Here is an 11,024-nt window from a genome sequence, read left to right as displayed (position 1 = left end):
AAGAAAAAAAAAATATTCAAGGAATTATACAACTATATATTCTATATGTATATATATAGGGGCATTTCAAGTTTCCTCGTGGAGACTCCTAGTAGTGTAGAAATTATTACGTTGCAAAGCGTTTAAATATTGATTAGAGTTAGACCATACATGTGTCACTTTAGGACAAATTAGTTTGAGATGGATGTTTTAATATGTAAAAAAAAAAAAAATGTTAGATAAATATCTCCTTCAGTGTCACGCAATCCCCGCTAATACATATGAGAACAATAAATATGTAATGGGCAATTCGGGAAAATGTAGCACAATAAACTGGTTAGAATTACACTCCATCATTCTGTCCCTGCTTTTCTTGCCTGTTTTTCATCACTAAAAATTGAAGTCCAAGCAACAACCAGTTCACTTCCCATGTGACCCTATATAAAAAAAAAAATTCCCATGTCACACCAAAACACCCCCCAAAAACCAACTTCAACAACAATACTACTCCCAAAAAAAAAAAAAAAACATGACTCCAACAAAAGCCATTCTTGTTCTCATCTTATCTTGTGCGACCGTTCTCTCGGTCGCCACGGCTCAAGGCAGGTCGCCCCACGGGCTGGCGTATCAGAATCCAACGGCTCTAATTTCTCCGTCGGCTTACGAATTCTTCCACCCGACAGAGCACGGCCCGTGCGGCGACTCCAATTGCTCTCCGATGCCAATGGCGGCCCAAGTTCAAGCCCAACCCCGTTCCCAAGAGGCCCAAAAAATGCACGCCGGCTCGGGAGCTGGCAAAATCGCTGGCATTGTGTTTGGGATCACGTTTCTGGTGTTGCTGGCTATGGCTGCCTTTTACGTTGTCGTGGCTCGAAGACACAACGCAGATCGAGCTCTCACTGTCAAGCCCGAAGCTTGATGATGACTTTCATTCTCTCTCTATCTATTCTTATTTGATTAGTCCTTGTGTTAAACTCGGGTTGTGTTATGACTTACGGTCGTCATGGAGAATCATAATAGATGTACTATTTAGTTTCATATTTGATTCAGAATATGGTCGTTGTAGACTGTATCTATAACTCCCACCGTGTGTTTCTTCTTTTACAACAAAGTTAAAGTAAGACACGAGGACTAAATTCTCAATAGTTAAATTATCCAATTTCTTAAAAATGTCATTAGCTGGCGGAAATACCAACAAAGTAGTATTAAAATAAAATAAAGAAGTTTAAAATGCAGATTTAAAAAATTCAGTAGAGTTTTTAGGGAAATTTCGTCATCTGAAAAAAAAAAAAAAAAAAACCCACAATTTTGCAGGATTTTGAATTCCGGCGACATTACGGCCAGTCTGTCAAAAAATGACATAGCAACGGGAAAAACCCATGGCATACTTAATCTCGTGAAAGAAGCTTAAGAGTTTAGATTTTCTTGAGAGGGTAATACGAAGAAACCAACAAGCAATGAAAATAAATGTGTTACGGTTTCCCGGTATCGAGTAAATCTAATATACCACAGTAAAATTTAAGACAAATGCATCAAAACAAGGCCTCTGTCTTGATTCTTAATAAAATTTCTACAGCCAATACTAGAGACTCCAAAAAGCATCAAAACAAGGCCTCTGTCTTGATTCTCAGTCAAACAATTTTTTTTAATTATTATTTGTTTGGAGGATGTAGATGACACAAAATTTGTCAAGCAAATTATATGTATATAAATTCACAATTAGAGATGATGATGATGATGAAGTAGCGACATAGCTAGAAATCTACCATCCTCTTGAGCTGAGATAGTTGACCACAGGCCTGAACGACTCGTCTATGCTCTTGTTCCATTGGTGAGCCAACTCAGCTCGACGTTCCCTTCCAAAAATCGGCTCTTTCGCCTGAGTAAATTTCCATTGAATCACTATCAGTACAGAGAAAAACCACACTTCTTCTACTGCTGCTTTTTCTTTCTCGGAACAAATTTAAAAGTATTTTTGTTATGCAATAAACATGTGTTGATCAAAGATATTATGGTCCTTTTATAATAATCATTAATCAAGTAGTATGATCGTCTTCATCTGATTGTTAAACAACCTTAATAAGAGTTAAACTTGAACATAATCATCATATTTTTTTTTTTATCAATTTATATCTCAACAATCCTCAATCAAACTCCAGAATGCAACACTCAGATTCAATATTGTTGACAACAGCGTTAAAATTTGATACGAAATTACACACAGATAAAAAAACGGACCAAAGAAAGCCTAAACTTTGGGAATTATTAGGTACATTTAAAGGCTCGACTTAAAAGACTTGGATTGAAGCTTGTGATCTGGATTTCAATCGTCCTTAAAATTCCATTTTTTAATGATCTAATTTAATTTCTCAACTGCATCTAAAAATGTACGAGACTCCACAGCATGAAATTTTATTTCTAGAGGACGGAATAGCATCTAAATTTTCTGCACAATCCTAGGGTTTTCAGCGAAAGGGAAAGCGATGAACCTGAATTTGAGATTTCGGCTGGGACTCTGAAATCGAAGCGTAAATCGCCTTTCGCTGCTCATACACTAGGAATCCAACGAAAGCGCTTCCGAGCGCAGCTCCGAGAAGTCGCTCCTGCAAAAAAAAAAAAAAAAAAAAGGTCGTTATTCCATACTGTTCAATTATCTTAGCTCGGATTAAATCAAACGAATAGAAAATCGAAACGGATAAAAAGAGCTTGGAGTACTGAATAACTTCATAGGTTTACCTGAGCAAGAACGCTAATCATTGCTGCAACTATAGCACAAAATGGGATGTATCAGAAGAAGAAGACGAAGAAGAGAGAATAGATGTCTCAAGGGAAAATTAGACGGGCTTTGTCTTGGGCCCATATAAAGTCACGTCTTTGTTGTTGGGCTTATTTGTTTTGCGCTTTTTTTGGCCCAATTCGAGTGTAACAAGTTCGTCTTCATTTTATTGGAGGTGGCCCTTTAGCTATATATCTATAAATAAATATTATATATATATATATATATATATATATATATATATATATATAATCATAGTTTTGTTAGTTCTTACATTGATCGTATCGTTTGTTAACTTAACAAATTATTATATCTCATTTAAATAGCCAGGACTTACTTGCCTGTTGTTATGAGACTTCATATCGTATGTCATAAAGTTCTCTCCTTTTCTAAAAAAAAAATAGTTAAAGCATTAATGAAGCAAGTTGCTTCCTCTTTCTATCATTTTTTTTTTGTAAAGACTATTAGTGAGCATAAATACAGAGAAATTTTAAATTCCTCTAAAATCTTGACATAGTTTATGGACTACACAAACAAGTCCAAAGCGCATGATTGAATCTGCTTGAGATTCGTCAATATATTTCCCTATCCTATTTCAAAGAGGAAGATAATAGGATACTATTTCCTCTACACTACTTCACTAAAATGAATGATTCAGGTATATTATAAGGAGACCTTCAATTCTTTAAAAAATAAAAAAATAAGAGGAAGATAAACTCTTGGAGCAACTTCGCCGTGAAAAGCTCAGAAACTTGAGGTCGACGAACAACTCAAAACTTTCTTATTGAATATCGAGCGCCTGTATATATATACAAACACACTATATCTAAAATGAGGTAATCTAATTTTAACTTACACAACTAAAAAAACACGACTAGATTAAGAGTCCCATCTCTATCTACTCGCTAACACAATTAACATTGGAACCATAGAGCTAGAAGTTGGAAGGAATGACATACGAACTCGTACTAACAAACCACATTTGTCCAAGGCTTTTTTTTAATTATTTTTTTTATAACTTAATCATAGCCTAGTCAACATCAAATTCTGATATTAAAAAAAAACGGACAACATCAAATATTTAAGCTTATTATATATATATATTTTATTTCCCATGCATAACTACTAAAATAACTTAACGAACTCAATTACCTACTATTTCTTATGATTGATTGCACTTAGTAGATGTGTTCATCATAAATTTCTATTCCATGCAAAAAAAAAAAGTCATAAATTTCTACAACGCAATTAAACGTGACGTGTCACGCAGAGTCTGAAGTCATGAGTCTGAAGTGAGTTTATGCCAAAGTGGGTTTGTTTTTTCTTCGTGCCATGTGACTATCTTTTTTTATATCACAGAGAAGCACAGAATAAAGAAATGCCTCACTAGTCTGGTCCCCCAATATACACCATGATTTGCCAAAAAAAGAGCACTCTTTTGTGCGAACCCAAAGACTTCTTGTGCGTTATAACTTATAGCCGTTATATAATGGATTTTGCGGACTATATTTTTATGCTAGAAATTTTGCGGACTCTATTATTGTGAAATTGTTGACTTTGTGCCTCGGATGATCTGACTGGAATTGCTAATTATTTTCGGTAATCCCAATTTTGAGACATATTATTATATCGCTGATAATCCCCAATTCTATTTAAATAAATAGTCAAAGTCATATATATTTATTTGGACATGCAAATAAATGTTCAATAGTAAAGTAGCTGTACAACAACCACTTATGTGAAAGCATGTAAATGCGGTTCCATTTAAATGCGACATTATGAGAAAAGTGCCGATGAAATTAATATATTAAATAAAAGGATCATTATAAAATGATGATGAGGAAAACCCCAAAAATCACCCAATCATGTCGCATATTTTGGTGGAAGGTCATTTTCATTCTATGTTTACATATCAAATTTTGTTGAATAGTCTTCATGATTTGGCTCTACACTCTTATTCTTTTTTGCGTGAATAATTAAAAAAAACTAATCAATGAAACTTACTCCGAGGGTTTGTGTTTCATGTCATACAAATGACAGACATAAAAAGATAAAATAAATAATAATTCCAATTACTCACTTTTTGATTTGAAGCGAAAGACGGGAATGATAGTTTTTGGGCACAAGACATAAGAGCGATATGAGAAACCCCAAGCCAAGTGTGAACCAAAAAAAAAAAGAAAAAGTCCAAAAACTGGTTTGGAAACACACCCAACAATTTTTGGTCCTACCTGTTATATAATTAATGTATATATGAGTGACTATATATACATCTCATCCTTATAGCATGTAATTTCGTTACTGAAAAAAAAAGTCTGGATTTTTAAGGCGTCGTCACTACTGGTAAGTCACCCAAGAACTTTATTTTTTTAATTTAATTTTGTATAATGTCACAATTTGAAATGATTAAGAGCTTTGGAAGAAAAAATAAACATGCTCTTTGTGAATTAAGCTGTGAGGGTCTGAATTGGGTATAGTTGCACTTGCGTTGTCATGATTCCATTTATGGGATAAAAAGTTGCAGAGTTTGGCCTGGAAATCGTAAAAGCTTTCCTGACTTTTCTCGTCTCAAAGTACTTTCCACGGTCACTTTTCCTTTGTCTAGATTCTCTCCACTTGTACCATACCATCCCTGTGACAGAGAAATAATAATAATAATTACAGAAAATGTTTTATTATCATCATTCGTTACTCGTCGTCAAAGAAATATCATTTTGTTCCTGGGCTTCGATTTATTATTTATTTATTAATATATAAGCTGGGTTTTGGAATAGATTCAGCTTTTTCAACAGCTTCCAAAAGTTCAAGTCATTACTCATAGTCATTGCTGTGTATAGAGACTTTAGAGAGTAGAGAGTTTTAAAGATTCCCTGGGAATCTTTTGGGATGTGTAATCCAAGATCTTAATGTTATATTTGTTTTTCAATGTTTGAGCTGTTTGGAACAGAAGATCACATTGATAAAGACACGACTCTGATTAGTGAAAACAAAAAAAACAAAAGTGCTCTTCTTCATTCAGACTTTGACACTTTGACCGCGATTTCATAATCAATCAGTTGTACAATACTACATCTTGTTGGGTATATATACACATGTGTTCATTTCTTGCTGTTGAAATCTTGAAAGGTTAGATATAGAGTGGGTTCAATGGAGTGAGGGGTTTCTTCTTCGACAATGCGCTTGTTCTCGTGGCACCAATTTCCACTGCTTGTTGTGCTTCTGATTCAACTCTTGGAACCAATTGCCACGAGAGGCCAATTCTACTATTTCTATGGTAACACTCTTTTATCTTTCACACTCACTGTACCTGTAAGCTTTCAGAGAGAAATTTGTCAAAAAAAAAAAAAACTCCTTTATCGTTCAGTTGTCCTTATCAGTCCTTTTCAAGCTTTGAATGACTTCCATTCTGTACAGCTGAAGCTTCATTCAGCTTCGAGAGCGAGATCAGCGATCATCCTCGGCGACTGAGCAGTGATACGGCAAGCTCGGGTGTCACTTCTTCGTAAGCAACCAATTTCTTTCTATCTACATGTTCACCGATTCCTAAGCTTGCATTTCGTGTATGAAAATGTGTTTGAAACTATTGGCAAGAGCCTGAAAATAGCTCAGTATAGCTTGAGTTCTTTGTTCACCTCAAAAAGCCCAAACATAATGAATTCCTCTCTTCAGCTTGTGATATTTTTTTTTTTTTTTTTCAATTTTGCTGTCATCGGTTTCTAACACGAAATCTATGCAACCTAACCTAAGACTAAAAACTTGAATAAACTTGTAAATAATAATAAAAAAAAATACTACTAAATAGCTCAAGGAAGATATAATATAGATTGCAAAGGCGCCGAATCAGTATCTTATGATTCAGCAGGTTTGGGGGGGTCGGTACTCTTTCTCTGCAGGGTCGGCTCGTAGAAGAATCTCGAAAGCCACAGAGCAGCGGCGAAGTTCCGACGCTGACGGAGTTGCATGAGAAGAGGCACAAAAGGAAGAAAATCGCAGCTGTCGTCGGAGGTGTCGTCGCAGCTCTGCTCGTTGTGATCGTCGTGTTGCTCGTCTATCTCTGTCTCCTTCGTCTTAAGGGTTTCGCCGCCAGAAATTCCGACTCCGCGTCGTCCACCGCGCATTCTCTCCCCGGTTAGTTTCGCTTGCTTCACACTCTTTTTTCTGATTCAGCGATTCGAAAAAAAAAAAGTGTACTGGACTGCAACACCGGTGGTCTGCTCTGAAATGGTCCGATTTCAAGAATTGAAAGTGTAGTTTAAACCTGACTAATCCGGTGCTCTTATTTTTTATTTTTGTTTAATTTTTTTTTTATACTTAAGATCTTGCCAATTGTAAGTATGTTAATGTTAGGAAGATAGATCTAATTAAATTTATAAAATTAAAAACCAGACTAAAATTATTATATCAGATTTTTTTTTCCTTGAACTACCCCGGCTCTAAAGTTTTTCAAACAGTTTACGGTCTGGTTTACAGACCGTTTTGAGACTGGGCTAGACCGTGCACACACATTAGAAAAAAAACCGACATTAAAAAGTTTTAGCGACTTTCTAAGTTTGCGTGTGTGTGACAGGTGAACGGGAACGAGGGGACACGTCTCCTTACGCTGTGCCTCTCTCTCCGTTCGAGATGCCACATTTGAGGGAATTGACTTACTCGGAACTCGAACAAGCCACTGGGAATTTCAGCCGGAAGAACATCATCGTTGAAGGCAGATTCGGGTTGGTCTTCAAGGGTCTGCTTCAAGACGGGTCCATCGTGGCTATCAAGAGACGCCAAAACCCTCCTCCGAGTCGCTCCTTCTTTGATCAAGTAATAATTAAGTTGCTCGGGTAAACAATCAATCGTTTCGAGTGGTTCTGATCGATCGTAATGACAGGTGAAGCAAATCGCTCGAATCCAAAACCCGCATCTCGTCAGGCTCATCGGACACTACCAAGACGCCAATCGGCAATTACTCGTCTATGACTATCTCTCCAATGGGAATGTCGGGTCTCACCTATACGGTATGTTGTCAATATCTTTGGTCTCTCTTCGGCTACAATCTGACCGATTTTGGGTTCAGACAGTGCAGGATTGCCGGTCGGGAAGCTCGGGATTCGACAGAGGTTATCGATCGCCCTCGGTGCAGCCAAAGGTGATAAGCTAGATTTATACATGTGGTTATAGATTGTGTTAATAGTGCGAGAATGATTCGAATTCTCGGGAGTCTTTTCGTGGATCAGGACTCGCACATCTTCACAGTTTGGTGCCTCCGGTCCCGCACATGCATTTCAGGACAAGCAACGTTCTATTGGACGAGAATTTCACGGCCAAAGTCTCTGATTTCGGGCTCACCAAACTGCTCGTCGAGGGTGATCACGCCGGATCGTCTTCGTCCATCGACCATTTTCTCGACCCGGAGTACGTCCACTTCGAAACTGCCTCTAATGCTTGCAATATAAACTTCTAAAATCTGAAACTTTGTTCTTTCTGAAGGTTGGATATGCAAAAGAATGCTTGCGAGAGAAGCGACGTGTACAGTTTCGGCGTCTTCTTACTTGAGTTGATCAGCGGACGCGGAGCGAATGCCAAGAGCCAGTTGAACGGTTCGGAAGAAAGTCTAGTCTCGCGGGTCAAGCGAAAAGAAGCTTTCGAAGAATTTGTGGACAAGTCGTTAGGAAGACAAGCGATTCAGGCGGCGAAACAGACGGTGGAATTGGCGTTGGTGTGTATAGATTCCAGTCCGAGAAGACCTCCGATGGGATTTTTGGTCCGAGAGCTTGAGCGAATCCACGGCGTAGAGATGGCTCGGCTGAGTTCCGAGCTCGATGTGCAGATTAGCTCTGTGACTCTTGGGAGTGAGCTCTTCAAATGACTTCTGTTTTTTAATTCTAATTTTTTTCGGCAAATTCTATTATTCTTTTATTGATTTTTAATTTGCTTGTGATTTACCATAGTAATTAAAGAGGGGATCAATTGTATTAAAACCACATTCTTAGGTACATAAATCTAATGGAGAAAAAAAAATAACCCAAGTTTTTCTTCGAAAAAAGGGTACAAAGACGTTCTTTATGAAGCACAGTTAGTAGGAGATCTGTGTTTTATATAAAAGCAGTGAATATATCTTCCTTGAAATAAAAGTAGTATATATGTAACATTATCGAGGAATTAGACATAAATATTATATATGTATATATTTTATGTTTTTTACCTATCAAAATCAAAATTGTTTTTTTTTTCATATTTATTACTAAGTTTGCTACATATTAATCCCTTTTTGTGACAAATTTGTCACAAACCCCAATATTTTGTGACAAATATTGTAACAATACAAAAAAAAAAAATGGTAAAAAAGAATCTAAAATATTAATACTTACGTCAAATTCCGTATATTTTTAGCATACAGTGAGTAAAGGTTAATAGACACGCTAAATTGACGTGCTCTGTTCTCTTTTTTAAAAATTGACTTTTGGTGAACGATAGCAACTAGCATCAACATGTTAATAAATATTAAAAAAGAGATTAATGCGGAATAATTATCAGAAGAACAAGTCTATTGAAAATCAAACGTAGTGTAACACTTTCATAGGTTTCCCCAGCATTTTGAATTAAATGGCAATTAATGTCCTATTTATTTGAAGATGTTATTGTTTGCGAAGTTTCTAGTAATTTTTTTTCCCTTAAAAAAAATAGTATTTTTTTTTACAAACTGCTAAAAATCCCATGTAAGTACAGCTCACGAATGTTTCTTTTTTTAATTCACCGGAACATACGATAAGACGTGCATGGCAATGTTGTACTCTTATCATTTTTAAAATTGAAAGTGGCATGATAAGCGATAAATTAATCGCGAATGATTTTTTTTGTCAATGAAACTGTTATTTTTAAAATCTTCCACCATCCACCTATTTCCTTTTTTTTTTCTCTCTTAATATTATTTCTATTTCATTCAAAAAAAAAAAAAAAAACAATCGGGTAACAAATCACAACAAACCGAAAATCCACAAAATTCTTTAAAAAAAAATACAAGATTAACCGACTAGTCGAATCAGTGTCGTTTAAGAATCACCAAAGTTCTAAACGCATACTGAACTTACTCAAAATTTACCGAAACATCATTCTATCTCACAATTAAAGAAAAAATTTCGCTTAAAAAAAGAATTTTGATTTAAATTTTAATCGAAATTGTTCGGTTAAAATTAACCGTACGGTTAATTTTAATTGAATTTTCGGTTAAAATTAACCGTACGGTTAATTTTAACCGAATAAAAATCAATTAACCTAGGTTAATTGAAACACACACTGACACACACAACCACACACACACTAACACAAACAGCCACACACACAACCACACACACACTAACACACACAGCCACACACGCTGACACACACAGCCACAGCTGCCACACACACAATTGCCCACTTCGGTTAAAACAATTAATTGCAATTAATTGTTCACTTTTTTATTCGGTTAACAATTAACCGTGAGAAACAAAAATTGGTTAAAGGTTAATTGAAGTTAACCGAATTTTCCACACTACTCACAATTAGATAAAAAAAAAAAATAATAAAAAAACATTTCAAATTAAAGGCCGACAACTAAAATAGTAGATTTGAAACCTAAAGAGGATTTTAGGGGTGATGAATCAAAATCATGGAAGAGACTTTTATTACGAGCTCCCAGAGCGACCATAAAGACGCAAGAACCCTTGTCCTAGTAGTGTCGACATTTGGGATTCCTTCAACATCGGCATACATGGAAGGTAGACCGAAAATTGGATAGGTCATGATAAAATTATCGAAAGCTTTGGACAAAAGTCACACAAAACCATGCCCACACCACTCGAGCAATGTGGTAATCGGCGAAAAGGTGCTCAATAATTTCTTCCGCATTACGTCACAATTGGCAAATCAAGGGCAAAAGCGCCTTATGTGGATTATGACGTCGAATGAACTCGATGGTGTTGAATCATCCAAGGACCAACCGCAAACCAAATAGCTGGACCTTCTTGGAGGCTCAACTTTGGTTGAAAGGCTGATGCATATAGATTTGGATGAGAAGCCCGTTGACCCATTCATCCACTTTCGACGATCTGACACCCCTTTTGCAAAGGAGACACAGACTGCAAGAGATAAGTCTTCAGATTTCTTGTAACGTAAAGTTTCTCGTAAGGTGAAGATTTTACTTGAAGAATTCGAAAAAGATTGGGTGAGTCTGCAACGAACAATTCAATTTGAAGCATTTCACATTGAACTAATCCGGATAGAGTAGGGAAAGAGACTTAGAACG

The 11,024-nt window shown here is 36.2% G+C and overlaps 3 protein-coding genes across 5 annotated transcripts; 2 read left to right on the top strand and 1 right to left on the bottom strand.

Annotated features, from left to right (window-relative positions):
- Positions 1 to 346: 346 nt before the first annotated feature.
- LOC149382090 (uncharacterized) lies at positions 347 to 1,187 on the top strand. The gene has a single exon (XM_089602011.1). It carries the CDS (start codon positions 509 to 511, stop codon positions 896 to 898), a length of 390 nt encoding a protein of 129 aa, XP_089458137.1. The 5' UTR covers positions 347 to 508; the 3' UTR covers positions 899 to 1,187.
- A 270-nt stretch (positions 1,188 to 1,457) lies between these two features.
- Positions 1,458 to 2,814, bottom strand: LOC149382089 (zinc finger, C3HC4 type family protein). The gene is made up of 3 exons (XM_089602012.1): positions 2,716 to 2,814; positions 2,469 to 2,582; positions 1,458 to 1,858 (listed from the first exon to the last, which is right to left on the bottom strand). Exons 1-3 carry the CDS (start codon positions 2,734 to 2,736, stop codon positions 1,742 to 1,744), a joined length of 252 nt encoding a protein of 83 aa, XP_089458138.1. The 5' UTR covers positions 2,737 to 2,814; the 3' UTR covers positions 1,458 to 1,741.
- A 2,145-nt stretch (positions 2,815 to 4,959) lies between these two features.
- Positions 4,960 to 8,840, top strand: LOC149382088 (putative serine/threonine-protein kinase PBL28). 3 transcript variants are annotated; one of them, XM_089600842.1, is made up of 9 exons: positions 4,960 to 5,098; positions 5,882 to 6,029; positions 6,170 to 6,257; positions 6,618 to 6,883; positions 7,323 to 7,561; positions 7,629 to 7,755; positions 7,815 to 7,886; positions 7,975 to 8,152; positions 8,228 to 8,840. In XM_089600842.1, the coding sequence occupies exons 2-9, from the start codon at positions 5,930 to 5,932 to the stop codon at positions 8,604 to 8,606; spliced, it is 1,449 nt and encodes a 482-aa protein (XP_089456968.1). In that variant the 5' UTR covers positions 4,960 to 5,098; positions 5,882 to 5,929; the 3' UTR covers positions 8,607 to 8,840. The 3 variants fall into 3 exon arrangements, with proteins under 3 accessions (XP_089456968.1, XP_089456969.1, XP_089456970.1); XM_089600843.1 differs by having other exon boundaries at positions 6,615 to 6,883; XM_089600844.1 differs by having other exon boundaries at positions 4,961 to 5,098; positions 5,887 to 6,029; positions 6,615 to 6,883.
- Positions 8,841 to 11,024: the final 2,184 nt, after the last annotated feature.

Source organism: Urtica dioica, chromosome 11 (assembly GCF_054948205.1).
Source record: "Urtica dioica subsp. dioica isolate 48M chromosome 11, U.dioica_male_clone48M_v1_H2, whole genome shotgun sequence".
Lineage (NCBI taxonomy): Eukaryota > Viridiplantae > Streptophyta > Magnoliopsida > Rosales > Urticaceae > Urtica > Urtica dioica.
Note: the sequence above shows the minus strand (reverse complement) of the source record. Positions and strands in the feature narration are given on the sequence as shown.